Raw genomic sequence first — 25,100 nt, 5'->3', positions numbered from 1 at the left:
AGGCCCCAAATCAGAAATGAGTCTCAGAGACATAACTGATAAGTGTTGGATATTTTCCTCCTTATATCAAGTAGGGCTCAGAATTATATGCCTAATGTGGATGCCTTTTTTCTTTAAACAAGGACAAATCAGTCATGATCTCAAAAAAAAAGGCACTGCAATTAAATATGGAATTTGTTTTCTAAAAAAATAGATCAGGCTAAAGAACAATGATAAAAGTAAATGCAACCATAAACTAGAGCAAATGGAACATTTAGACTATCAGCGTTAGGTGTTCTTGAATTCATACCTTAGCTTATAAATTGAAAACATTTTCTGCTTAAGTCCAGCAGGTCTTCTAGATTTTCTAGAATGGTATCTATTTTAAATTGCCCTGCTGTCTCTCTTAACCAATGAAACAGCCTAAGAATTCCACTCTTATGGCAGAAGAAAAATGACAACTACCTCTCATGCTTGGAAGCATATAAAAATAAACTCTGATTTTTCAACTGAAATATACAGTCACTGTGAGGATAATAACATCAACAGTAGTTAACACTGATATAGAGCTTACTGTGTGCCACGTACTGTCCTAAGTACTTGACAGATGTTAACACATTTAATCCTCCTAAAAACTCTATGAAGTAGGGATTCTTATCTTCATTTTTCTGATAAAGAAACTGAGGCACAAAAAAGTTAGGTTAATTGCCCAAGGTCTCAGAGCTGAGAAGTGATACGTTTTGATCCTAGAAGTCTGGATCCAGAGACCTTGCTCTTACTCACTATAACAGCTTACTGTTTTCAAGGTCTACCTAAAATTTAAAAGTCCCCTAAATACTTTAAGAAGTGAGAGAAATGAATGCCATTGGACAAGGCTCTTGACCAACACATACTTTTATGTCTCTGTTCCTGCCTCCCTTCTCTCCACCTCCTCCTCCCCACACACTCTCTTCAGGAAATTGTTTGGTCAACACGTAAGCATAAACGCTGAGGCACCTGAGGAAATGGAAGGATTAAAAGTAAAATGGAACTTCACTAAAGCTATACGGATGGCAAATTAGCACATGAAATGATATTCAACATCATCAGCCATCAGGGCAGCATAAATTAAGACTACAATAAGATACCACTACACATCTATCAGAACGGATAACATTTTTTTTTAAAGAAATTACTGTTGTGGTTTATGGGGTTTTTTAACTTATTAAGTTATTTATTTATTTTTGGCTGCGTTGGGTCTTCGTTGCTGCACGCGGGCTTTCTCTAGTTGTGGTGAACGGGGGCTTCTCTTCGTTGTGGTGTGCGGGCTTCTCATTGCAGTGGCTTCTCTTGTTGTGGAGCACGGGCTCCAGTAGTTATGGCACACGGGCTCAGTAGCCGTGGCTCATGGGCTCTAGAGCGCAGGCTCAGCAGTTGTGGCGCACGGGCTTAGTTGCTCCGCAGCATGTGGGATCCTCCCAGACCAGGGCTCGAACCTGTGTCTTAACCACTGAGCCACCAGGGAAGTCCCGAATAGCTAACTTTTTAAAAAAAAAATCACAATACCAAGTGCTGGCAAGAATTGCAGAGCAACTAGAACTCTCACGTATTGCTGGCAGGAATGCAAAATGGTCTGGCCACTTTGTTTTTTTTGTTTGTTTGTTTTGCGGTACACGGGCCTCTCACTGTTGTGGCCTCTCCCGTCGCGGCTAGCACAGGCTCCGGACGCGCAGGCTCAGCGGCCATGGCTCACGGGCCCAGCCGCTCCGCAGCATGTGGGATCTTCCCGGACCGGGGCACGAACCCGTGTCCCCTGCATCGGCAGGCGGACCCCCAACCACTGCGCCACCAGGGAAGCCCTGGTCTGGCCACTTTGGAAAACAGTTTGGCAGTTTCTTATAAAGCTAAACATACACTTAGTGTATGACCCAACAATCCCACTTTTAGTTACTTATCCAAAAGAAAACTTATGCTCACAAAAAAATCTATATGCAAAGGCTTATAGCGGCTTTATTCACAATTGCCCCAAACTGGAAACAACCCAGATGGCCTCCAATGAGAGGCTGGTCAAACAAACTGTGATACATCCATACCATGGAACACTACTCAGCAATAAAAAGCATGAACTATCATATATACAACGATATGGATGACAATCAAAGGCATTATGCTGAGTGAAAGAAACGAAACTGAAAGGCAAACCTACAGAGACAGAAAACAGGTCCATGGTCACTGGATGAGAGTGGGGGGAGGGCCTGATTATAGAGGAGAGCATGCGGGAGTTCTGGGGGATGATGGCAGTTACAAAACTGCATGCATTTTGTAAACTTCAGACACTAAAACATCTGAATTTTTACTGTATATAAATTATATCTCAATACAGCTGGCAAAAGTAAAATAGCAGAAAGACATTTAAAGGCAGGAAGACTTTCCTCTGTTCTTAATGTCCATGGTAGTTCTTCCCACTACTATGAACGTATCATCCTTAAGTGAGAAAGATGAAGGATGAAGAGTAGTATACATTCAGTTTTGGTCTAAACCACGAGAAACAAATTATTGCTTTATAGTAAATCACTAGTCACTGAGGCTTAAAGCCTGGCTTTTTGTTGATACTAAATAAGGTCAGAAAGTAATAAATTATAACCATTTACTTCTGTGTGTGGCTGGGTACAAAAGATCTTTGTGTGTTCATAGGTTTGATTATTATGTATACCATTTCATATGTAGACCGGGCAGCTCACAGAGAACTGAAACAACAATCCTCTGTCACGTGCCAGATCTAGTTCCACAGCTGGTATTTTAGAATTCAGAAAAAAGTGAACTTCACATCAATGACAGACTTATTCATCGACATAAGTAACCCTAACTTAAGATATATCAGGCTACCTTTTTATGACAGTATCTTTTAAAAGTACAGCTTAAAACCTTAAAAAAAATGCACTCCCATTACCTTCAACCAACAATCCTGAATTAAGTTGTTTCAAACACCTTAGAATCTTATCTAGAAATAGCTACTTGGTATACACAAAAATTTCTACAAGCAGGAAATATATTTATAAAATATATGAGTCCATATTTCAAACTCTTGCAAATTTTAACCAATTCAATGATCTCAAAGAAACTACTAGAAAACATCTGGAGTGTAAAAGGAATGAGGATTTTACAGTGTACTGAAAGGTACGTGCAATCAATAAAATGGATATATATGCCTTCAATCAATTAAGGATGAGAAAATAAAGCTACTTTAGTCAGCCATATTTAAAAGGCAGCGTTATGCAAGTTAACATTTGATTAGAGCCAAACAAGTTTATCTGACACCAAAACATCTCCAAACCTTCACAGTAGTTGCTTTCAAATTTTTTCTTACACAGAGATGCCTCATTCCAAGCAGAAACTAGGCCTCACTACAGGAGAGATCCTAGGGTGAGGGATAGGGGCATACCTTATATTCACCAACCCTGCCTAATCATTATATAATTTCTTACAGACATGATTTTCCTCTCTCCCTCATCCCTACCATCTCTCTCCCCTCTCCCGGGTTGAGAATCACCATACAAAATTCAAATATCCAATAAAATACGTTTGCAAGTTAAAGCAAACAATAAATTATTCAAGATACTAATAGAATTACTGAACTCGATCACCCAAACCACCCCTTTGCATACTTACGATGTAGTATTGTGGAAGACGGGTAAGTTTAATGAACAGCTTATTCTTAGAAAGGTTTCCAATAGGATGGGTCGAATAATTGGACAGCTGCAATGTTTCACTGCTTATTGTAGGCAAGTGTTTTATAGATTGTTTGCAACGCTGTTGTCCAAGCCAAAACCTTAAAAGAGATAATCCAAATCACAAAATCATAGACTTTTCTGATTAACTGTGCGCTACTGATTTATAAATAGATTAAAGACCACTAAGAAACCAATTAATATGAAATTTAACTGAACTAGTAAAAGGACACATGACCATAATGATGAATCATTCCTCTAGTTTTGTACTGGACTGTTAGTTCTAGTTCTAGTTTAAGGAGTTTAAACTGCAGTGTGAATGGATTTTAATTAATAAGGTAGAATTAACTAGTATTAAGGCTGAGACACTGTATCAGTTTATTATAGGAGATGAAAGATTTCCTATGCTTTATAAGACAGCACAAACTAATCTCAACATCTTTTATAAAATGCCTGAAGTGTTTATAAAACAAAATAGAACAACAAACAATAAGTATAAAAGTATCTCATTTTTCTGGTATCACTGGAGATATTCAGTCCCAGTTTTTATACTGTGCAAATAAAGTGACAGGTATGCCTAGCAGGTGCCAGTAAGTGTTGCTTACCTTCTTCCCCGCTCTCTCAGTTAAGCCACCAGATTTCACTTTGATGCTTCTACTACAGTACTCCTCTTATTCCTTTTATCTGACTGTCTATCCTTGAGGCTAGGATACCATATAATATGTGAAAAAGGGATAAAATGATTGGTACACAAACTCTCACTGATCCACAATGAGACAACTCAAAATATAAGAATACAAATATAGAAGCTTTTCATAGCAACATAACAGTGCCACAACATCCAAGATCACGATCACTAGGCTTGCCTTGCATAACAGGGCACAGACCAGTTTGGATGTTGTTGCATTTCTGTGGTGAGCCACATGGGATACAAAATATGTACTAGTCATGTACAGTAAAGCCATGTTTAATAATATAATATTTTAAGGGCACTTTGTCAACTATTACCCCCCAAAATGTATAGCATCTGGAAACTGCTTTTTCACCCTGAAAAACAAATTTAACTACAGCTTCACAGGATCAATTGCTAGAACTATTAATAAAACAATGAAAATAAATTTTTAAAATACACCAATACTTGCCTCATTCTGGATGACAGTTAAAAACGAATATTCTGAACTTGCAAAAACTGCTTTCAGATCTCTACGTCCACTCTCATCAACATACCTTTGTGAGACTGGTATCTCTACTATGGATGTTATTTTAAAAAAACCATGGAAACACTTAAGATACACATTATCTCCTGTGATTTTCATCATCAACAATCCAACCGAGATTAATTACAACAAACCAGAAACAAGCTCATTTGCCACATTAAAAATCTAAATCTATTACAAATGTAATATATATAAATTATAAATGTGTGAATAATACATACAAGATATTCTTTCAAAGCATATATGGGATTGCTATTTCACTCAACTTTTTTTTTTTTTTTTTTTTTTTTTGCGGTACGCAGGCCTCTCACTGTTGTGGCCTCTCCCGTTCCGGAGGCGCAGGCTCAGTGGCCATGGCGCATGGGCCCAGCCGCTCCGCGGCATGTGGGATCTTCCCAGATCGGGACATGAACCCGCGTCCCCTGCATCGGCAGGCGGACTCTCAACCACTGCGCCACCAGGGAAGCCCTCACTCAACTTTTTGTTACGACTTTGCAGAAGAAAAAAAAAATTTGAGTGAGTTACGGGCGGAAGATGGAGGAAGAGTAAGACTCGGAGATCACCTTCCTCCCCACAGATACATCAGATATACATCTACACGTGTAACAACTCCTACAGAACACCTACTGAATGCTGGCAGAAGACCTCAGACCTCCCAAAAGGCAAGGAACTCCCCACGTACCTGGGTAAGGCAAAAGAAAAAATAAACAGAGACAACAGAATAGGGACGGGACCTGCACCAGTGGGAGGGAGCTGTGAAGGAGGAAAGGTTTCCACACACTAGGAAGCCCCTTCACGGGCGAAGACTGCGGGAGGGGGGGAGCTTCGGGGCCGCGGAGGAGAGCGCAGCCACAGGGGTGCGGAGGGCAAAGTGGAGAGATTCCCGCACAGAGGATCGGTGCCGACCGGCACTCACCAGCCCAAGAGGCTCGTCTGCTGACCCGCCGGGGCGGGCGGGGCTGGGAGCTGAGGCTCGGGCTTCGGTCAGAGCGCAGGGAGAGGGCTGGCGGCGTGAACACAGCCTGAAAGGGGCTAGTACAGCTAACCGGGAGGGAGTCCGGGAAAAAGTCTGGAGCTGCCGAAGAGGCAAGAGACTTTTTCTTCCCTCTTTGTTTCCTGGTGTGCGAGGAGAGGGGATTAAGAGCGCTGCTTAAAGGAGCTCCAGACACGGGTGCGAGCCGGGGCTAACAGCGCGGGCCCCAGAGACGGATATGAGAGGCTAAGGCCCCTGCTGCCACCAAGAAGCCTATGTGCGAGCACACGTCACTATCCACACCTCCCCTCTCGGGAGCTTCTGCAGCCCGCCACTGCCAGGATCCCGTGATCCAAGGACAACTTCCCTGGGAAAACACACAGCGCCCTCAGGCGGGTCACGCTGGCCTCTGCCTCTGCAGGCTCGCCCTGCATCCGTACCCCTCCCTCCCCCTGGCCTGAGTGAGCCAGAGACCCGAATCAGCTGCTCCTTTAACCCCGCCCTGTCTGAGCGAAGAACAGACGCCCTCAGGTGACCTACATGCAGAGGCGGGGCCAAATCCAAAGCTGAGCCCCGGGAGCTGTGCGAACAAAGAAGAGAAAGGGAAAGCTCTCCCAGCAGCCTCAGGAGCAGCGGATTAAATCTCCACAATCAACTTGATGTACCCTGCATCTGTGGAATACATGAATACACAACGAATCATCCCAAATCGAGGAGGTGGACTTTGAGAGCAAGATTTATTATTTTTTCCCCTTTTCCTCTTTTGGTGAGTGTGTATGTATATGCTTCTGTGTGAGATTTTGTCTGTACAGCTTTTTTTTTTTTGCGGTACGCAGGCCTCTCACTATTGTGGCCTCTCCTGTTGCGGAGCACAGGCTCCGGACGCGCAGTCTCAGCGGCCATGGCTCACGGGCCCAGCCGCTCTGCAGCATGTGGGATCTTTGCGGACCGGGACACGAACCTGTGTCCCCTACATCGGCAGGCGGACTCTCAACCACTGCGCCATCAGGGAAGCCCTGTCTGTATAGATTTGCTTTCACCATTTGTCCTAAGGTTCTGTGCGGCCGGTTTTTTTTTACATTTTTAAAAAAATTTTTTCTTAATAATATTTATTTTAATAACTTTATTTTATTTTATCTTACTTTATTTTCTTTTATCCTCTTTCTTTCTACTTTTTCTCTCTTGTATTCTGAGCTGTGTGGATGAAAGGCTCTTGGTGCTGCAGGCAGGAGTCAGTGCTGTGCCTCTGACGTGGGAGAGCCAACTTTAGGACACTGGTCCACAAGAGACCTCCCAGCTCCACGTAATATCAAATGGTGAAGATCTCCCAGAGATCTGCATCTCAACACCAACACCAAGCTTCACTCAACGACCAGCAAACTACAGTGCTGGACACCCTACGCCAAACAACTAGCAAGACAGGAACACAACCCCACCCATTAGCAGAGAGGCTGCCTAAAATCATAGTAAGTCCACAGACACCCCAAAACACACTACCAGACGTGGACCTGCCCACCAGAAAGACAAGATCCAGCCTCATCCACCAGAACACAGCCACTAGTCACCTCCACCAGGAAGCCTACACAACCCACTGAACCAACTTTAGCCACTGGGCACAGACACCAAGAACAATGGGAACTACGAACCTGCAGTCTGCACAAAGGAGACCACAAACACAGTAAGCTAAGCAAAATGAGAAGACAGAAGAACACACACCAGATGAAGGAGCAAGATAAAAACCCACCAGACATAACAAATGAACAGGAAATAGGCAGTCTACCTGAAAAAGAATTCAGAATAATGATAGTAAAGACGATCCAAAATCTTGGAAATAGAATAGACAAAATGCAAGAAACATTTAACAAGGACCTAGAAGAACTAAAGATGAAACAAGCAATGATGAACAACACAATAAATGAAATTAAAAATACTCTAGATGGGATCAATAGCAGAAAAACTGAGGCAGAAGAACGGATAAGTGATCTGGAAGATAAAGTAGTGGAAATAACTACTGCAGAGCAGAATAAAGAAAAAAGAATGAAAAGAACTGAGGACAGTCTCAGAGACCTCTGGGACAACTTTAAACGCACCAACATTCGAATTATAGGGGTTCCAGAAGAAGAGAAAAAGAAAGGGACTGAGAAAATATCTGAAGAGATTATAGTTGAAAACTTCCCTAATATGGGAAAGGAAATAGTTAATCAAGTCCAGGAAGCACATAGAGTCCCATACAGGATAAATCCAAGGAGAAACATGCCAAGACACATATTAATCAAACTGTCAAAAATTAAATACAAAGAAAACATATTAAAAGCAGCAAGGGAAAAACAACAAATAACACAAGGGAATCCCCATCAGGTTAACAGCTGATCTTTCAGCAGAAACTCTGCAAGCCAGAAGGGACTGGCAGGACATATTTAAAGTGATGAAGGAGAAAAACCTGCAACCAAGATTCCTCTACCCAGCAAGGATCTCATTCAGATTTGATGGAGAAATTGAAACCTTTACAGACAAGCAAAAGCTGAGAGAGTTCAGCACCACCAAACCAGCTTTACAACAAATGCTAAAGGATCTTCTCTAGGCAAGAAACACAAGAGAAGGAAAAGACCTACAATAACGAACCGAAAGCAATTAAGAAAATGGGAATAGGAGCATACATACTGATAATTACCTTAAATGTAAATGGATTAAATGCTCCCACCAAAAGACACAGACTGGCTGAATGGATACAAAAACAAGACCCATATATATGCTGTCTACAAGAGACCCACTTCAGACCTAGAGACACATACAGACTGAAAGTGAGGGGATGGAAAAAGATATTCCATGCAAATGGAAACCAAAAGAAAGCTGGAGTAACAATTCTCATATCAGACAAAATACTTGAAAATAAAGACTATTAGAAGAGACAAAGAAGGACACTACATAATGATCAAGGGATCGATCCAAGAAGAAGATATAACAATTGTAAATATTTATGCACCCAACATAGGAGCACCTCAATACATAAGGCCAATACTAACAGCCATAAAAGGGGAAATTGACAGTAACACATTCATAGTAGGGGACTTTAACACCCCACTTTCACCAATGGACAGATCATCCAAAATGAAAATAAATAAGGAAACACAAGCTTTAAATGATACATTAAACAAGATGGACTTAATTGATGTTTATAGGACATTCCATCCAAAAAACAACAGAATACACATTTTTCTCAAGTGCTCATGGAACATTCTCCAGGATAGATCATATCTTGGGTCACAAATCAAGCCTTGGTACATTTAAGAAAATTGAAATCGTATCAAGTATCTTTTCCGACCACAACGCTATGAGACTAGATATCAATTACAGGAAAAGATCTGTAAAAAATATAAACACATGGAGGCTAAACAATACACTACTTAATAACGAAGTGATCACTGAAGGAGTCAAAGAGGAAATCAAAAAATACCTAGAAACAAATGACAATGGAGACACGACGACCCAAAACCTATGGGATGCAGCAAAAGCAGTTCTAAGAGGGAAGTTTATAGCAATACAATCCTACCTTAAGAAACAGGAAACATCTCGAATAAACAACCTAACCTTGAACCGAAAGCAATTAGAGAAAGAAGAACAAAAAACCCCCAAAGTTAGCAGAAGGAAAGAAATCATAAAGAGATCAGAAATAAATGAAAAAGAAATGAAGGAAACGATAGCAAAGATCAATCAAACTAAAAGCTGGTTCTTTGAGAAGATAAACAACATTGATAAACCATTAGCCAGACTCATCAAGAAAAAAAGGGAGAAGACTCAAATCAATAGAATTAGAAATGAAAACGGAAAAGTAACAACTGTCACTGCAGAAATACAAAAGATCACGAGAGATTACTACAAGCAACTCTATGCCAATAAAATGGACAACCTGGAAGAAATGGACAAATTCTTAGAAATGCACAACCTGCCAAGACTGAATCAGGAAAAAATAGAAAATATGAACAGATCAATCACAAGCACTGAAATTGAAACTGGGATTAAAATTTTCCAACAAACAAAAGCCCAGGAACAGATGGCTTCACAGGCAAATTCTATCAAACATTTAGAGAAGAGCTAATACCTATCCTTCTCAAACTCATACCACAATGTTCATTGCAGCTCTATTTACAATAGCCAGGAGATGGAAGCAACCTAAGTGTCCATCATCGGATGAATGGATAAAGAAGATGTGGCACATATACACAATGGAATATTACTCAGCCATAAAAAGAAACAAAATTGAGTTGTTTGTTGTGGGGTGGATGGACCTAAAGTCTGTCATACAGAGTGAAGTAAGTCAGAAAGAGAAAGACAAATACTGTATGCTTACACATATATATGGAATCTAAGGGGAAAAAATGTCATGAAGAACCTAGGGGTAAGACAGGAATAAAGACACAGACCTACTAGAGAATGGACTTGAGGACATGGAGGGGGGAAGGGTAAGCTGTGACAAAGTGTGAGAGTGGCATGGACATCTATACACTACCAAACGTAAAATATAGCTAGTGGTAAGCAGCCGCATAGCACAGCGAGATCAGCTCGGTGCTTTTGACCACCTAGAGGGGTGGGATAGGGAGGGTGGGAGGGAGGGAGACGCAAGAGGGAAGAGATATGGGAACATATGTATATGTATAACTGATTCACTTTGTTATAAAGCAAAAACTAACACCATTGTAAAGGAATTATACTCCAATAAAGATGATAAAAAAAGAAAAAAAAGAAAAACAAATTTGAGTGAAGAGTATCTTGTCTGTATATGTTCACTTTCAATGAAAAATATATAGATTTTGAATTTTTTTCTTGTATTTTTTGTTCTGATTTTATGTATTGAAATGCAATTTTATGTCTGTTCACTCTAATAAAAAAAATGGAGGCTTATATTTTGAACATGTTTTTTCAATTCTTTTTTCTAGAATTTGTTTTCACTGCATGTTATAAAAAAAAGTAATCACATGAACAGATGCCCAACACCATTAGTCCCTAGAAAATGTAAGTAAAAACCACAGTCAGACACCTGTCCCACTCACTAGGATGGCCACTGTCAAAGACAGTAATGAGCGCTGACAAGGATGTAGAGAAATGGAAACCCTCATACACTGCTGATGTCACTGTAAAATGGCACAACTACTTTGCATACTAGTATGGCAACTTCTTTAAAAGCTTAAATTTACTGTATGATCCAGTAATTCCATTCCTAGTGGAATGAGAAGTCTAGCCATATATTTGCACATGAATACTCACAGCTGTGTTATTCATAAGAGCCAAAAAAGTGGAAACAATCCAAATGTCCATCAACTGATGAATGGATAAATAAAATGTGGCCTAGCCATACAAGGGAATGTTAGTCAGCCATAAAAAGGAATGGAGTACTGGTACATGCTTCAACATGGATGAATCCCAAAACATTATGCTAAATGAAAGAAGCCAGTCACAGAAGACCACATACTTTATGATTCCATTTATATGAAATGTCCAGAAAAGAAAAATCTACAAAAACAGAAAGTAGATTCATAGTTGCCTGGGGCTGAGGCTGGGAATGGGGATTAACTGTAAATGAGCATCTTTTTGAGGCAACGGAAATGTTCTAATTGTTCTAAAACTGGATTGTGGTTATGGTTGCAAAACTCAGTAAATTTAATACAAGTCACTGAACTGTACACTTAAAACAGTTGAATTTTACGATATGTACATTATATTTCAATAGTTATTTCAAAAAATTTAACGTCCCATGATAGATTAGTGATAAACTGGTCATTCACCAAAGATCATCTGAGAAGCACCACTGTAAGTGACAACCAGGGGACCTTTCCTATAAATAATGTGAGTTTAAGTATAGGTACACATTTGATAAGTTTAAAGCTTTTGGGACTTGACTTTCTGGTTTTAGGTTATATTTCTACTAGCTGGAACTGCCCAAAAGCATTAAGTTATACAAGATGTGAATTATCAAGATTTAAGCATTTAAATCCCACTGAACAGTCTGGCCCCACACCCCCACACCCCCACTCCCCCACCCCGCCATTTGCCAGTTTGGTTTTAATCTCTGATATTTATTTTTATCCCTTGGAATTCTGTTTTATCGATTTAAAAAGAGTCTGTTAGAGTTGCCATAATGGTACCTTTGTGTACCAGGGTGGTAGTGAAACCTCACACAATTATCTCTAGCTCCATTTTCAGTTTTATTTAGTTTAACAGTCTGAAGCATTCAAAGGATTCTGAGACAAACTGAATGACAGTATTAGAGAAGCAGAAATGACTACTCTGAAAGTGTCAGCTGGTAGATTCATACCATGAAGATTATCCCAGATAAGAGCAAATAAGACTCTACTGCAAAGAATACTAGATACAATAAAATTCATTGTGTAAGTATTTGGGAGAGTGCTTGCACAGGAGAAAATGTGAGTGTCAAAGCTGAGTGAATCAAAGCTGAGTGTCATGCCCTTCATACCTATATTTGCTCTAGAGGGGAATTTGATACAAAGCACTGCCATCTTGGACCTATTCCAAGAAAATTTAGATTCTAAGTACCAAAAGGTACTCAAGTTTCATGTCATAAACATTAAGGATAGTGGGTGATCAAGAGTAATGATGGAGAAGAAAATATTATCTTGTCAAAAGAAGTTTCCATTTTTAGTTTTGAACTACATAAACTCACTTAAGTTGCTGAATCCAAGGAATGATCCGTTTCATATCATCATTCACAGACTTCTCCATGTCATCCAGTGTGGCCTGGTCTATAACATAAAGTACTTCATTAATTAATTGCTTACACGAGACACAGATATCCAGGTAGCCCAAAATTTAAATGAAAATTATTGTTTTAGGCAGAAAGTAGTGTTATTTTTGAGTCAGAGAAAAACTAAACGGAACGCATCATGAGGCATAAATTAACCTAATTTGTTTTCCCTCTTTAACATTTAGGGATAATTAATAGCAAATGTACATTAGCAGGAAGAACAAGTAACAAACAACACGAATTAATTCTTTGCCTATAGTTTAATTACCAAAATTCTTAGTCTAATTAGTTAATATTATTAATTTGTATGTATTTCAAACTCATAGTATTACTAGACTTAGAACCTTAAAAATTATAAAACTCCATTAAAATGTTTATTTATTAAACACAAATGATCTCTGGCATAAGCACGATCTGTTGGCTGAAGATTAGCTTGCTAAATGTCACTTAGAATTTTTAATGACCTAGAAAATGCCAATAATAGAATGTTGAGCAAAAAGCAAAATATAAAATGAGTTCAACTAAAGAAAGAAGTATAGAAAAAATTAGAAGAGCATTGCTATGGATTGAACTGCATCCCCCCAAATTCATACGTTGAAGCCCTAACTCCTCATGTGATAGTGTTTAGAGGTGGAGCCTTTGGGAGATAATTAGGTTTAGATAAGGTCATGAGGGTAGGCCCTCATATAAGATTAGTGCCCTTATAAAGAGACACCAGAGAGCTTGCTCTCTCTCTCTTCCTGCCATGTGAGGATACAGCATGAAGGCTGATGACTATAAGCCAGGAAGAAAGCTCTCACCATAACCTGACCATGGTGGCAACCTTATCTCATACTTGAAACCTCCAAAACTGTGAGAAAATAAGTTTCTGTTATTTAAGCCACCCACTCTGTGGTTCCCTGTTATGGCAGCCTGAGCTAAGACAAGCATATATCCCCTAAAAACAATAATTACCAACAGGCAACTACTTTTTTGCTCCTCTCGTTTTTACATGTTTAGTTTTTCTACTTATGAGTATGTACTGTGTTAATCATCAAGAAAACAGTTAAATAAAGTTTTGAAGAGCAAACAACAATTTCCTAATGTGTCACTTATCATTTAGCCATCATAAATGTGATGTGATTCAAAGTAATGAGGCCAGTTTTCCATAAGCAGTTCATAGAAAAATCTATCTTTATAGCCATACGACATAGCCATACGATATAACCAGAAAGCCTTTTATTTTCATCAATCTATCTAGCTTAATATTAATTTCAAATGGTAAATGTGCTAATATATTCAAGAACACTATTCCATCAGCAATACAAAAACACTAAGTTCCTAGTATTTCATCATTTCAGAACACCAACTTGGTAACAGAACATGCTAGAAATCAAGCTTCAATTTCTACTGTGTTTAAGCCAGAAAAAAAATCCTTTCCTACAGGATTCTGTACCCTGAGTCATCTGAGATGTTTATACTGTCATAAATTTGTTCTTCAGCTGTGAATGACATTAGATTGTAGTCTTCTCCATGACACCCTACTATTAGTGGTAAAATAGTTAATCTAAGAAAAGATCAGCCATCAATATTATTACTTTTACATAAGAGAAACAACATGACTGTACTTCATACTGGGGAGTTTCACTTCTGGTACAAGAGAGTTAAAATGGGCCCCAAGGAATAGACATCAGCCAGAGTTATTCCTTCCATATCTACTTTCCATACACTGTTTATACCACCCCTCCCAATACCTTATGGCAAAAAATTTTTATTCTGCTTTTGTTAAAAGTATTTTTCTTTACCTTGAGTGAGTCTATCATTTAGTAACTTACCAAGTCCATAAAGCATCAACTGGAACATTCCAGAATGCAAATCTACAAAAATGTGTAGACACTCCGAATTACCACAGGGCTCCAAGATGGGAACAACAAGAGCTGGAAGTGCAGTCTCTATGGAAGCTGAACAGTTAAGAATTAAGTTATATTTCTATCTGAATATCCACCCCCCCAAAAAAATACATATATTTCTCAGTGAGTAGAAACGAACCAACTGCTGAATGATCCTGAATGTTACAGGAAAAACATAATTTTGCTAAACTGGGTTAGTAATATTACGTCACTTAGTAGCTCAAAAGCAGAATGTAATCTACAAGGTGACCTGAAACAAACACACCCATCTCAAATACTACGGCAAAGAAAAAAACCCTCCAAGATTCCTTTAAAAAGGTTAAAATAGCTCGTGAAAATTTAACCTTATCAGTGAGCTGAGTTCTAGTTTTACTTTCACTCAGTAATTACTAATAAGCTAATTTGAAGGATTTTCTTTCTGATATAATGGGAAAAAAATATTGTTTGGTAAATAGAATAAACTTCATTTATGGCCTAAATATTTTTAATGCCATTTTTCATAAAGAGAGGTTTTTCTGGCAATTAGGGCCCATGTATTTAAAAAAACCTCTGAACGCTATTAAACATTGATTATAAAGGAAAAGATTTTTTCAAGTTATTTATGTACCTCATTTTCAAGTCACAGATGAAATAAGAACAGAGGCAACTGCTAAACACAAATTCCCAAAGCTGCCAATATACTCTTTCTAGAGTTTCACAGTATTTCCACCAGGCCCGATTAACTTTCCTCTTAATCTCACAAGTTGGTATAACACAATCCAGTAAAGGAGCAAAGTCCTGAAAGCACACCATGTGCTCATCACATTGATGACCTGCTAAAGGAATATGCTCTTCTGGTTACCACAGTCCTTTAAAGCTACACTGCAGGAGAAAGGCGGGGAGTGAGTAGAGTGGTAGCGTAGGCCCAGCCCCTCACCAGGTGTGACTTCTCTGTGCTACTTTGTTAAACAAGGACAATGACATCTTCCTGTCCACGCCATGGGTTCAGGAAGAAGCAATGACAAGCTTGTAAAGGTGCTTTAGAAAGCAAAGTGCTCAATAATGTACATTTTCTGTATTTATGTACCAAAGAAACAAACCAAAACCTCTTGTTATAAATTTGCAACAATTAAAATAGGTGATGTTGCCACTGGTACTGTCTATACAAACAAAATAATAAATCAAAAAAAGACTGCAGGAAGCATATTTAATCAGAGGAAAACAAACTGCTTTCAAGTGTATTTAACATATTTGCATACAAATCTTTGACAGGCAGGTCCAGCATAACTCATCTAAAACAAACAAAAAAACAGGACAAAAAAGGCACAAACGGGAATTTCTTTTACAATATTCTATCATTCAGACCAGTGTGACAAATTTAAAAAGTGCTTAGAGATTTGAAGCAGAGTTGCTGATTTTTAAAATATATCTGTACTGTCTTAATTCCTAATGGGATAGGAATGTACTCTTTAAAACAAAACTATTTTTAAAGTGTAGCAACGGAGTAAAACTAATTCTGACAATTGGGATGACAACTATAATTTCCATCTAATTAACAAAATTAAATATTTTTGAAAAGATAGGGCATCAGAGAAGAATACAGAGAACACAGTCCAAAAGATAGAAAATACTTTGATGTACATCTCTGAACATATTTTATGGCTGCCGATGTCTGTATTTTTCTTTACAGAAAATAAAATATATAAGGCCTTAAGCATTTAAAGGCAACAGGTTTTAATGGAGTGTATCCAGAATGGAGAAGCTTATGGAGAATTAAAGGCCGTGCAAAATGACTGAGCTGCACACTTCTTCCTGCAGCAGGAATATATACAAATCTCCTCTTTCATTTCTCCCTATCTATTTATTGAGGACAAAATGAGGAATGTACCAACAGACAATAATATAAAGTGGGAAGACTGAAGAGAAGCAACTAAGCCCAATTAGGAATGGCTGTGTGTGGTTCACAGCTTCTGAACTGACCTTGAGACCCCAAATCTGGTGCTGACAGAGCACAACCCAAGGGAGAGCACCCTGGCTTCCTAGAGTCAGGTGATGATGAGAAGGGGCTGCAGGGCAAGTTACCTTTAGTGCCTTGAACTGCCTTTTTAAAATTGCTCTCCCAGAGTCCTGCCTACCCTTCCCTGAGACATTCCCACCCCACACCTCCCACCCTCAAGAAACCACACAATGCCCCCTGGGCTGTCTAAAACCTGCTATCTGTACACTCCCCTAGCCCTTCCTTGAAATGCTCCATTCTCCCGAGCTACTCATTTCCTCGGCTTATTCTAGTGAGGAGTTGGAAGAAAAGCCAGCTAATTAAGGGTAATTGCACTAAGGGGTTCGCAGAACAGACTATGGTCCCTGGTCCCAGCAAAGGATCTGACTAAAGCATGCTTTCCCATCACAAAAGAGATCAAGTAAGACTACATGAGAGTATAAATGCATGAACGTGAATTTAAAAAAACAGTTAAAGCATATGTCCTAAAATGGTGGGTCAGCAGACCTTATCCTACAGCAGTCCTTGTTTCCAGAATTGTTCCGATTAAAGCAGGGCTGAGGGGCCAAACCCCACGTGCAGAAACCTCCCTCTCCTTCAAAACAGTCTCCAAAGCACCTTTCTCTAACACTGAGGACTCAACAGACTCGTAGGGCTTGAAAACCACTACTGTAGCACACTCCCACTACAGTAAGAGATCCAGGAAGAGCCTGGACTAACATCCTCAAATTACAGATGAGGAGAATGGGGCCCAAAGAATTTAAGTGACTTGTTCAAGAGCAGAAGAGCAGCTGAACCCACATCTTTTGGCTACTCAAGCAGTGACATCTCTACAAAATGCTGCTAAAGAAAAATCTTCGCAACTTACGTGAACAACACGCAAAACTATTCCTAGGTAAACACACGTTCAGTCCATTTTTCAAAGTAGTTTAAATATCCCCCAGGCAATCATACTGAGGTTTTTTTTACTTACTAAGACTTGTTTACAGATGATACTAAAGTAAACCAGAGCCTATCAAAAGATCATAAACCCCAATTTTCTACAATCCCAATGATATTTTAGAATTTCACTATTTTGAAAAATTAGAAATAATTAAAATTAGAAAAATTAAGATTGCAAAAATACTGTGGGCACCAGGTAATCACAGCCAAAAACTGGGGTAGGAATAGTAAATATGCTCATTGTAATACTGTGAAACGATATTCCTAGAATGAAAGCACTTACTTTGTAAATGACTGACCGTCCCCATACGCTCTGAATATACCAGGTAATTAGAAGATTTTTCACTATGTGTGCATATCTTTATTTCTTATTTTGAATCCTGTTAATGTATTAACAACTCAAAAACATTTTTAAAAAGACAAGGGATATATTTTGCTTCATTCAAACAGGCATTATTTCATAAATACATTATAAATATTTGCAAAGCTGCCTTAACCTTTTAGAAGAAAAAACAAAAGAAGACTCATATTAAAATGTTAAAATAGCTTCTATTTCAATAGGAAAGAAAAGTTTTAAGGAGAGTTGATATACATACATTTCAAAAATAAGGTCAAGCTAAATGAAAAAGAAGAAAGTAAGGGAAAAATTAAGACAAGCTTGGTAGATCACAAATTAAAATGCAGCCTCTACAACAAAATCCGTATATCAGGAAAAAAATCATTAAGAAAGACTCTTCAGAAAATAAAAGTGGATACTAATTTAAACAAAAGAAAGACAGAAATGCCATTTTAAAAGAACCTACAATTTTCATTGGCATTGAAACCTCTAAGAATGGCCTTCAGTTCCTGGAGCTTCTGATGAGCTCGTGCATGGACACTGTCAATCAGGAGTTTTTCTATTGATAAATGATCAATCTGCATAAACAAGAACAGAATTGTATGTGCAATTTAAACATTTTTACTTTAAAAGCCCGAGAGTAGATTATTGTGCTCCAAGATACTTCCTTTTAGAATCACAATGATTAAGCGTTAACCAGTAAAAGAAAGCAAACTTAAAATTAAAAAAATAAATTTAAATGGTATTGATAACTTAAAGGCTACAGTTAACATTCTGGCAACTATAGATCTGATCTAAATTACAGAATTTGAAAGAACATCTTAAAAATTATATTAGATGTTAAAACAACCACAACAAATGTACAAGCATAACATTCATTTAAAATAAGTTTCATAAAGGGTTTTAGGAACAATTAGGTATTTTAAAGGATTTGTGCTAACAGTTTAAGTATAAATGGTAAGTTATATTACTATATTCATTTAATCAAACCAATATTGAAATATATTGAGTTCTTTTACCTTCATGGCTCTTTCTACTAATTTGGAATCAGAAGCTGGCAAAGGAGGATCATGAAAAATCTGTAAAGGCTTGGAGACATCATTCTCATCAATTTTAATTGTAACTTTGTGAACAGATGCTGTTCCTGTTTTTCTCCCAAGAACCTGTTGACTAAAGAGAAAAAAGAAATATTAAGAATTTTTTCCAACACAGTCTGTTAACTTCTGGAATAAAAGAGAGACAGTCTATTGTGCACCTTATCCAGAGTCTAGAACATGGCAGGTCCTCACTGTTCGTTGAGGGAATATTAATATTGGGAAGACAGCTATTCTGTAATCCAACACAATATGATTTACTACATTAAAAAAAAAACACAGACACAGAATTTAAAAATAAAACACATGCACACACACACAAAAAGGCCAAAACAATCTTTAAGTGGTGTCTATTCACCTTTGATTCCTTTACAGAAAATGGGAATCAAGCAAAGTTCAAATAGGGAATAGAGGATTGGAAAACAGCCTGATACTGATTTTCCCCCAAAAAACTTCCCCAAAAGTTTTTAAAAGGTGCAATCCAAAATATAACACTGTGATAAGCAAGAATTTTTTTAAAAATGATACCTGATAATCTAACCTAATGGTCTTTTAGCAATCTGGTATGAAGCCAGAGTAATCTAATCTTTAAGAATAGTAAGTTTTGAGCTTCCCTGGTGGCACAGTGGTTGAGAGTCCGCCTGCCGATGCAGGGGACATGGGTTCGTGCCCCGGTCTGGGAGGATCCCACATGCCACGTGAGCGGCTGGGCCCATGAGCCATGGCCGCTGAGCCTGCGCTCCGCAACGGGAGAGGCCACAGCAGTGAGAGGCCCGCGTACCACAAAAAAAAAAAAAAAAAAAAAAAAAAAAAGAACAGTAAGTTTTAGTACAAATAGATAAACGTCTACGTATTTAAAATATGCCATGTTCTAAGAAAGGTGTCAATTATGGATGTCCTATGTGGTTTATATACCATAGGACTTTACCATACAAAATCATGTTGCTAGAGGTACACAGAGGTATATGGTAAATCAGATGTATGAGAGAAAGAGAGAAACAAAAAGAGTATTTACAGTCATTGCATGACCCCACCAGAATCAACTTTACTTACTTCCAAACTGAGAGGGAGAGGCACTTTCCTGCATGATACCTTTCCACCTGTACGAGGTCTCCCCACCGCTCTCGGATTAACATTAGAGTTTGGGAATGTAGCACTTCTAACTGAAGTGATAAGCAGAAAGAATCTGATGGATCTTGTTAAGCAAATCTAAGATATTACTACAACAGCCAGTGAAGTATAAGCAAACTTCATTTAACAAACGCTCTATTCCCCAAAAGTTGGCTATTATACTTCTCCAATGACTTATACAAAAAGTGTTGGAATTTGTGACATAATTTTAGAAAAAGGTTTTGTATTTAATTTTGAACCAATATAAACAAAATGTAAGGTCCAGGTTGCCCCTTAATTCATCATAGTTTAGAGAATATGGGTAGACTAAATGGTACTATTTTTTCTCTCCAAATAGTACTATTTCTACCTTATCATTTAAAGTTTTTACCTGCAAAGTAAATAGTAAAATTTAAAACTTCACTTTTTATAGACATATCACTATTCTTTACACTGGCCAGTTCCCCAACCCCCGTTTCCACCCAAAAAGGGTGACGGGGAGAGTTTAAGCTGCTCTAGTTCAGGACTAGGGGCAGATGGAAATTGTGTGTGTGTTGGGGGACACAAATTCTTTACAAATACAGGGCTCAAATTTCAGAAGGATACGCAGGCAGTTGTACATGTCCTGAAGAGGTTTCTCATCGGCAAAGAGCCTAGACTGTACCAGCTGATGGATAAAGTTGATCTGCATACTATGAACCAAGGCTCGCCCATCTTCCATTGGCAGGAGAAAAGAAGGTGGTTAATCAGAAAAGTGTACAGATTGTGTCATAGACCAACTAAGGAAGAGTATATTCACTAACGATGAGTTTAAAAAAAAGAACTGAAATTATCTATGAAAACTAGAGAGTACACTAGAGAAACACTGAAACTTCTGTGGTCAGTAGGCAGTTACAATTATCATAAAACCTACATCAGATTACAGGATAAATTGCTAAACACATGTATTATTCTGCAAGAATGTTTCAATAATATAACACCCAACATTTAAATCAATACATATGATTTAAATCATTATTTATGATTTACCTCCTGTTTCCTTATCCTCAACTAGAATTTCTAGCTTGAGAAGACGCCAGGGAACATCAGGGTCATCTCCCATCACAGTCAAGGTGGCTTCAAATTCTCCTTCCACTCGAAACTTCACTCGGCCATTTGCTTTCAGAAGAAGAAGAAGAAGGTCTACTTTGCTAGAAAATAAGCAGCTTCCCACTAACCTGGAACTTTCAGTCTCGCTCACGAGAAATTTTAAACAGACTTAAGAATCTTTCGTAAGTGTTCAGACAATTCACTGGTTCCTGCATAAACAGTAGCCAGCTTCCAGGTCATCAAGAAACCAAAGGCAACTCTTCTAACATCAAGGAACAGTATTTTCTTGAGGCTCAACTCTAGGACCTAGTCTCTCCTCCAGCCCCAGGTAATCCTGCCCACTCCCCAGCTTCAAATACCAGCACTGTATTTCCAGGTACTAAAGGGAAATGATATGGCACAAGTTTCGGATTCAAACACCACCAAAATTGTAGGTCAAGACTTCATAAGGATATTTTAAAAGATAAAACCCCAAAAGCTGTTTGAAAAATATTCTAACGAGTCAATTCTTTAAAAATGTATTTCAGGTACATACCAACTGTAAGATTTGCTAACTGAGGAGGAAGATCTGTGGTTACAAGTCGATGTCTAAGAATCTGGTTCAGCTGGTGAAGTGTAGCTTGTTTCTCAATTTTGGTAATTGGGTCTGGAGGAATAATTTTATCCTACAAAAAAGTTTAAGTAATCTAAAAATAATGTACAAAGAGACATAATTTTTACCTGCGCCTGTTCTAACACAGTATTTTCTTACTTTACCCAAGAGAACCTCAACACTCATTTCTGCAGTCTACATCCAATAATAGTGACCATTACTATCATGCATTAGAGTGTCAATGATTCCACCAGTCCCCCAGCTAAGATGGTAATGCAACACGATCTTCTTCATGTTCTATTTATGAAACCAACTTAATGTCACTAGATGACTTTCACCACTTCTTAGAAGTATAAAATACAACAGCACCAAGTGAGTCAACAACTACCACAACAACAAATTTTTAAAAACACTTCCAAAAAGCAACTAGCGAGCCGTATTTTCACATCTGAAATAGATGTTAAGTTACCTTCATAATTCTGTTCACCCCCACCTAAATAAATAAATAAACAAACTCATTTTGATAGCTACTCACATTCTGGCTCCAATTTATTTCTAACCCGCCCCCTCCAAATTTTAATTATAGAGAAAAAAGCAAACTACATGAAATATTTATTTTAAAAATACAGAACAGTTTTTTGTTTTGGCTGGGCTACTTATTACTATTGTAGAATCCAATGCCAAAGCCTTCAACTTTTGAGGGTGGGCTGGGGTAGGAATGCACTTACCCTAATGCAGGTTGGTAGCCGTGGGTAAGATCCAGTAGTCAGTACATCAATAGCATATGGGATGGCGAAACTAGGCAGGCGTGCATGGACCAGAGCATCTCTAGCTAATGAGGCCAGGCGATCAGCAGTATCCACAAAGAGGATGGCTTGATGATCTAAGAAGCTCGAGATCATCTTCAAAGCAAAGGGTATATGTATTACGCTTCCTTGAAAACCAGCCACTTTTCACGTCAAATATCATTTATTGATTCCAAAGTAAACTCTGAGAGGAATTACTATAGCTTTTCCATATTTCAAAATATTTCATCAAAAAATTTTCCAGTAATTTGAGGAAAGAAGAAATATTTTTAAAAACCAGTAATTTTCTATCAATTTAAATAAAAGGTTTCCCGATTCGTTTCTCCATCTTTAACATTACACATACATATGACAAGTTAGGAAAAATAAATAGAATACAATGCTTTTTCTCTTACAGACTTCTAGAGTTGATTGGTAATAAAGGAGACATAAAAGCATGGTCTCCTGGACCCAGACTGCCTTGGTCTCAACTTTAATTCTGCAACTCACTAGCCCTATAACCTTGGGCAAGTTGCTTAAATCCCTCTTTGCCTCAGTTTTTTCAATATAAAATGGAGATGATTTCCTCCCCCTCATAAGGTTGTTCGAGGATTAAGAGTTTATGCATATGAAACCTTTAGAACAGTGCCTAGAACATATAAAACACACAGTAAACATTGTCCATTATGAGATCTAGGCCAACTTCACGTCCAATATAGAAATCCTTTCCATCAGTTGTCTACTCAATGCATTTCACAAGTGTGCCTAAACTAGTAGAGGTCATCACGAAGCTGAAAACTACTTCCTTTCTGGAACAATACTTAAAAGTCTTTCACGTCCTTCAAACGGGGGAAGCCCACTCTATCTTCAAGCTGAACATTCCAAATTCCTGACTCACCATCCCTATTCCACTGCCTGGAAATGCTCCAGTTTATCAGTGATCAACTTAAAATATGGTATCCAGAATTAATAACACATCATGCACACATAATGCCCTACATTTTCTCAGTATTCCCACACTTATTTTACTATCTGATTTTCACGACTCTAGGAAATAGACAAAACAAGATAATTACTATTATCTTAGAGATGAGAAAATTGAGGCTGAGGTTTAGACACTTGCTCAAAGATAGTGAATAATCAGAGAAGCTGGAACCAAAAAATGTTTTTTCTAACTCTTAGTTAGACCAGCACAGCCCCTCATGACTAGTAAAATGGAGTTCTATTAACACCACCAACACTAACTTCTTATCAGCAGCCACGACACTGCTAACACACAGCAAGCTTGAAGTTAACTAAAAGGCCTTGATCTTCTGTGCATGAATCTCTATCAAGCAAGGTCCCCTTTCCCACCCGGAACCTAAAGCATGACTGTACTCTGATTTTTAACATATTTGAATCCTGCTTCTCTCAACTTCCGTATAGGTTTTTACTCAGATTTAGGTCATCCCAAGTCTCCATTCACTCAAGACACTGTAAAAATGCTTAGGCCAAAGAATACTAAAGATTTCCGTCCAGGAAGATGTGCGTCAACCCTAGTGGGGTGCCACAGTTCTTCGAGCCTACATCACTCCACCTTAAATGTGGGTTATTAATGAAACTCTCTAAACTACCTTGCTCAACTCAAAATAAACTAGCTCCAGCTATATTTCTTTGACTTCGAAATCAAATTAATAAAGATAAAAGTTTAGTTTTGAGTTACTTATTAGTGAATCCATATAGGTCCCTAATAATCATGCTCTTTTTTTATTCTTAAGTACTCACATACCAACTGTTGATATGATTAATACCAATCTCCTTTAAAATTTAACTGAGCACCAAAGAGACACTTCTCTAAGGAAAATAGACAAATGGCCAAAAGCACATGAAAAGACGTTCAACATCACTAGTCATCAGAGAAATACAAACAAAAAACACAGCGAAGTGCCGCTTCACACCTACCTACCAGGAACGGCCAGAATCAAAATGTCAGACGATAACAAGTGCTGGCATGGAGCAATTAGAACCCTCTTACATTGCTGGTGGGAATGTAAAATAGTAGAGCCATTCTGGAAAACAGTCTGGCAGTTCCTCAAATGATTATTAAATATACAGTTACCGTATGACCCAACCATTCCACTCCTAGGTATTATACCCAAGAGAAATGAAAACACATGTCCACAGAGAAACTTGTATATGAATGTTTATAGCAACATTATTCATAATAGCCAAAAACTGGAAACAACCTACAAGTCCATTAACTGATGAATGGATAAACAAAATGTAGCAGATCCATACAATTCAGCTATAAAAGTGAAGTACTGATACAAGTACAACGTGGATGACCCTTGAAAACATCATGCTAAATGACAGAAGCCAATCACGAAAGACCATATATTATGATTCCATTTACATGAAATGTTCAGAATAGGCATATTTATAGAGACAGCAGAGGTTGCTTAGGGCTGGGGGGTGCTTGGGGTGATAAAGGGTAATGATTTTCTTTTTGAGGTGACGAAAGTGTTCTAAAATTGACTGCTAATGGTTGCACATATCTGTGAATATACTAAAAACCACTGAATTGTACACTTTATTATTACTATTTTTTTTTTGGCCGCACCGCACAGCGTGCGGGATCTTCGTTCCCTGACCAGGGATTGAACCTGTGCCCCCTG

The 25,100-nt window shown here is 38.3% G+C and overlaps 1 protein-coding gene across 1 annotated transcript in view; it reads right to left on the bottom strand.

Annotated features, from left to right (window-relative positions):
- The window catches only part of MED14 (mediator complex subunit 14), a 74,974-nt gene that overhangs the window by 38,525 nt on the left and 11,349 nt on the right, over positions 1–25,100 (bottom strand). Inside the window, exons 4-13 of the mRNA XM_060002155.2 lie at positions 22,390–22,563; positions 21,605–21,734; positions 21,010–21,138; positions 20,587–20,694; positions 19,924–20,056; positions 18,796–18,946; positions 18,243–18,354; positions 14,448–14,573; positions 12,553–12,631; positions 3,628–3,787 (exon numbers count right to left, since the gene is read on the bottom strand). Coding sequence (XP_059858138.1) covers positions 3,628–3,787; positions 12,553–12,631; positions 14,448–14,573; positions 18,243–18,354; positions 18,796–18,946; positions 19,924–20,056; positions 20,587–20,694; positions 21,010–21,138; positions 21,605–21,734; positions 22,390–22,563 — 1,302 coding nt within the window. The remainder of the gene's footprint in view (positions 1–3,627; positions 3,788–12,552; positions 12,632–14,447; positions 14,574–18,242; positions 18,355–18,795; positions 18,947–19,923; positions 20,057–20,586; positions 20,695–21,009; positions 21,139–21,604; positions 21,735–22,389; positions 22,564–25,100) is intronic.

This window comes from Delphinus delphis, chromosome X (genome assembly GCF_949987515.2).
Source record: "Delphinus delphis chromosome X, mDelDel1.2, whole genome shotgun sequence".
Taxonomy (NCBI): Eukaryota; Metazoa; Chordata; class Mammalia; order Artiodactyla; family Delphinidae; genus Delphinus; species Delphinus delphis.
This window is presented reverse-complemented; position numbering and strand designations above follow the sequence as displayed.